The 4,915-nt window shown below is 40.4% G+C and overlaps 1 protein-coding gene across 1 annotated transcript in view; it reads left to right on the forward strand.

Moving 5' to 3' along the window:
* The window catches only part of megf6b (multiple EGF-like-domains 6b), a gene marked incomplete at its 3' end in the record, with an annotated part of 40,981 nt that overhangs the window by 33,689 nt on the left and 2,377 nt on the right, over positions 1-4,915 (forward strand). The window contains 10 exon segments of the mRNA XM_014002844.1: positions 247-369; positions 744-866; positions 974-1,111; positions 1,989-2,111; positions 2,211-2,333; positions 2,549-2,719; positions 3,718-3,849; positions 3,932-4,060; positions 4,160-4,288; positions 4,441-4,575. Of these exon segments, the coding sequence (XP_013858298.1) occupies positions 247-369; positions 744-866; positions 974-1,111; positions 1,989-2,111; positions 2,211-2,333; positions 2,549-2,719; positions 3,718-3,849; positions 3,932-4,060; positions 4,160-4,288; positions 4,441-4,575 (1,326 nt within the window).

Genomic DNA, 4,915 nt, shown 5'->3' on the forward strand with positions numbered 1-4,915 from the left:
ACTGTGCACAGAGAGAGAGAGAGAGAGAGCGAGAGAGAGAGAGAGAGAGAGAGAGAGAGAGAGAGAGAGAGAGAGAGAGAGAGGTAAAGATGAAGCAGAGGTGAAACATGGGGAGATTTAAAGCTCTCCACATGATGTACATTAAGATGTAAAACGCGGTTTTGCAGATTTCTGCTTCGCCTGGAGCGATCCCACTGAATAATGTGCATCGGTGTGGATGAGTGTGCCAGCCTTTTTGTGTTGCAGTGCAGAACTTGTGCGCGGACCAGAATGGAGGCTGCATGCATCAGTGCCGGGTCGTCGGGGGGAAAGCTCAGTGTGGCTGTAAGGTTGGCTTTAAGCTGGCTGAAGATGGGAAAACCTGTGAAGGTACATTCTCCACTAAACAGAGTTTCATCAGAGGTGCAGAAATACAGTAACTTGAAGCAAAAGTTCAGTGATGTAACGCAGAGATTTCACCAGTTAAAAGCTTCGACACAGCTGCTGATGGAGCCCGTTTGAAAAATAAATCCAACAATCCAGATTTACAATTATCTGTTTTGTAAAAGAAAAATAAGTTTGACCTGAAAAAGAAGTCAACTTTTAAATAAAATTCAGTGGCAGTCAGTGTGTGTAGATCAGCCAACACTGCTCAGCTTCACAAACAGCTTTTAGGCACACCTGATTTGTGACAACCAAATTTCAGACGTCTTTGAACCTTTTTAGACCACATGCATTAAACTTAATACATTGTTTTTCTTCAGATATCGACGAGTGCGAGGCGAACGAGGCCAACTGTGCTCACAGCTGCCACAACACTCTGGGCTCCTACGCTTGTGTCTGCAACGCTGCCTATGAGCTGGGATCTGATGGAAAACAGTGTTACAGTCAGTTTAAAGCTCTAACTGGACATCGTTGCACGTGTAAAACCTCGTAGTTAGCAGAGACAACGTATTTTATGACACGTGCTTTCTGATCCGTCTGTGAACTTAAGGAATTGAGATGGAGATCGTGAACAGCTGTGAGACCAACAATGGCGGATGCTCGCATGACTGCCATCATTCGACCGGCGGGCCCGTTTGCAGCTGTAACCCTGGCTACCAGCTAGACGACGACCTCAAAACCTGTGTTGGTGAGAGGCTGTGATACACTCACACTCRCCTGCTGGTTTGGTGGCATTTAGGTTTTTAGAGCAAACAATATGTTGGGCAAAAACCCATACTGCTTCAGCCAAGAATATTGAAATAAATCTCAAAAACAGAAGAAGAGATAAAGTTTTTATGTTTTACCTTCTGACATTTTYAGTTTAAGTCATTTCCTTTATTTATCAAAGCTCCATCAGTAAGTGGTAGCATTGCCTGATTGATTTCTATTAGCAGCAGTTATATTGTTTTTTGTGATAATAATCGAACTGATCAAGCTTATAGGCCAAGCTTGTTATATTGGGAACTTTTGGACAGCAATTAATACATTTTGTGCAAACAAATAAGGAAGTGTAAAACTCATAAGTGTAGTTTCAGGGAATCTGCCACCACATGTATCGATTAGAAAATGAAATATCAAATTATGATGTWAATAAGACTTGTTTCTACAAAATCCAGTGCAATTTTATCCACCTACACCATTTTTTTGCCCATCTGAACATCAKCCCAAAATCTGATAAAAATAAAACAAGAATGTCAAACTGTTTCTATAGTACATAAGCATAGTTTTTTTTAATAATAATAAAATAAAAATAAAGTTTTGTAAAGGTGAAACTAAACTCTCCTCTGGTCATGAGCTGGATAAATAATGAGTCTGAGGAGTGAGTATGTACTGAACCAAACTCTTTAGGGGGAGAGGTAAACATTTAGAGCTAAAACATTTTATTTTTTGCTGCAACTTCAACCCTAATTGGTTGTTAAATCAACACACATTTTATTGTCTCATGAAAACTTTTTTTCTTTTTAGTTGAGCCAATCCCTACATTAGGTCACAGTTTTTGTTTTCCTGCTTGTTGTGTTTGGCAGATGTTGACGAGTGTGGAGAACAGAGCTCCTGTTGTGAGCAGGACTGCACCAACTACCCCGGAGGTTATGAATGCTACTGCTCAGCAGGATACAGACTCAGCTCAGATGGATGCAGCTGTGACGGTACGAGGAGCCGCACATTTTACGTTCTCGTTCCATTTAGACGTTTGTTATTCCCAGTGCTGCAGCAGCTTCTGACTCTGTTGTGCCTGTGTTGTTTAGATGCAGATGAATGTCTGGCTTCTAACGGCGGCTGTGAACACACCTGTCAGAATACTGCCGGCTCCTTCCAGTGTTTCTGTCATCAGGGTTTCCGACTGGACGAAGACCGACGCTCCTGCATCCGTACGTATCAAAAATCATGTTAAAATGATCAAACAAGAGGGATTTATTCAAGAAACCTGACAATACGTTGAGCTGGAAAAGGAAACCTTAGCATAACACAAAGTGTAGCTCAGAATAATGTGAAACTGAAAACTCAAGTGCTTTTTACTGAATTAAGCAACTATGCAAAGCATAATTTACACACATAATTTTGTGCAATCTGCTTAAAAATGCAGCTCTTGAAAGTGCTGTCGAGACCTCCTCCAGTGGAGGAACCATCAAGCTGCCTCTTATTCGCCCCCAGCTCACCTTGCTGCAGGATAACGTCCAGCCTCTGGAGCGTTACGATGACTACGAAGACGACCAAGGGGAGCTGAGGGCTGAAAGCAGGCTGGCAGAGAAGTTTGGTGAGTTTCCCCTCCCGCTGTTCGTACTGACTCATTACCATTTAGGAGGAAACCTGAATCCGATTACCCGGCTCCTGTTAAAGTTTCAGACAGACTCGTTTAGCCTGGGCAGCAGCCGACCACACTGCGGGGTTAATTGCTTTGCTTCATGCTCTCAGACTGTTGCTACAAACCAATAAAGCACCACAGTTTCACCAGCAGGAACGATTGGAGGTTTATGAGCGGCTGGTTAAAGCAGGGAGGYTCTGCTATTTCTTGTTTAAATATCTAACTTACCGTGCTTATTTAAATAAACAATGAGGCAAACAGAGAATTTTTGTCTTACTAAATAGGATAGTAATTTAAAATTGTGTGCAGTTTTGAAATAAAACCTAATAAGTTAATATATTTTGTTGTATTTTTCATAACCCCATTCATTACTCTCCATGTTACTTTCATATCACTTTTACTTTTATCTAACAGATCACTGTAATATTCCTTCTTCTGCTTTGTTATAATCTGTACCAATTTGTTTTTATATTTCTTGTATTTCTCTTCTGATTCTTTTGTTCTTAATTTCAAGAAACATGAGTACAATTTATTCTTTTTTTTACAAGCATTCCTCAACCCTTCAGTCATCCGTGGTTTGTCAGCAATATTTTTCTCCATACGACTGTTCTGCACACAATTTTTTTCATACAGTGCTCCCAAAATATTTGTAAAACGATCATATGCTCTGTTTACATCTTCACCATACACATCCTTCCAGTTTTRTTTTCCCAAATCATCTTTCAATTTATCCAATGCTTTTTTTTTTTATGTTTATTTTTTTCTTGATTGTGTCTACTTTCATATTACATTGATCATTTTTATAAATCATGAAAACTGGTAAGTGATCACTTACATCAGTTGTCAAAATACCACCCCATTACTTCTCCCTTTGTTATATTTGTAAAGATGCTATCAATTTAAATTTAAAGAGATTTAAAGTGTCATGTTGGTTATTCTGTTGTTTTCAGTGTGTTTAAATGACACTTTTGGCAGCGACTGCAGTCTGACCTGTGATGATTGCACTAATGGCGGATTGTGCAACGTCAGGAGAAGCGGCTGTGATTGCCCTGAAGGATGGACGGGAATCATCTGCAACCAGAGTGAGTTTTGATCAGACACACACTTAAAAAAAGACAAAAGCTTATTTGCTGAGTAATTCGTTTTTTTTTTTTTTTCTTGCAGCATGCCTCGATGGGTATTTTGGTAAAAACTGCTCCTTCGCCTGTAAGTGTAAAAATGGTGCCAGCTGTGATCCGGTTAGTGGAAGCTGCCGCTGCCCTCCTGGTGTGAGTGGAGATTTGTGTCAAGACGGTGAGATACTTCATTTACTCCAGACAAGACTTTGTGTAGTCTTGTACTTTCTGGTACAGGGAACTTGAACATAATCTGAAAGGTGTATTTGATCCTCAGGCTGTCCTAAAGGCTTCTATGGGAAGCAATGCAACAAAAAGTGTAATTGTGCCAATAATGGCCRCTGCCACCGGACGTACGGAGCCTGCCTGTGTGATCCTGGACTTTATGGCCGCTTCTGTCACCTCCGTGAGTCCAACTGCTTATCAKCTTTTTAATCTTTTTAACTTAAAACTCTTATGTCAGGAGCTGCAGTTTGTAGAGGGCAGACTAAACAACACTTGTTGTGTCCCATGATYAAAAATGTCAACATCTCATTCCCCCACTTTTAACATTTGTAGCCTGTCCTAAGTGGACTTTTGGAGCCGGGTGCTCTCAGGAGTGCCAGTGTGACCAGAAAAACACTAAAGAATGTCACCGTCGCCACGGGACCTGCATCTGTAAACCTGGTTATCAGGGCGACACCTGTAAGGAAGGTAAGAGTCAGTCAAACAAAACTATTACTATTATTTTTAACATRACTTGACCACCTGTGCGAACCTTGCAAGTTGTGAGTGGATGTTAGATTTCTGGTTTTGAAATGCWACAACAAACACATCCCAGCTTCCAAAGCAGCTTTTTTAAAAAAAATTATTTTAACAGTGGTGGGCAGCACTAACCCAAAAATTAGCTCCGCAATTTCTAAAGCGCTTATGAAAATATTTAGGTCCACAACTTCAAAAATGCTTATGCCATAGAAAAACTAGCAGAAGCTAATTTTAAAGCACAAGTTCAATTTGACACTTACTAGCTATCAACAATTCATGTACAATATAT

This window comes from Austrofundulus limnaeus, unplaced genomic scaffold, assembly GCF_001266775.1.
Source record: "Austrofundulus limnaeus strain Quisiro unplaced genomic scaffold, Austrofundulus_limnaeus-1.0 Scaffold15, whole genome shotgun sequence".
In the NCBI taxonomy this organism is placed as follows: Eukaryota; Metazoa; Chordata; class Actinopteri; order Cyprinodontiformes; family Rivulidae; genus Austrofundulus; species Austrofundulus limnaeus.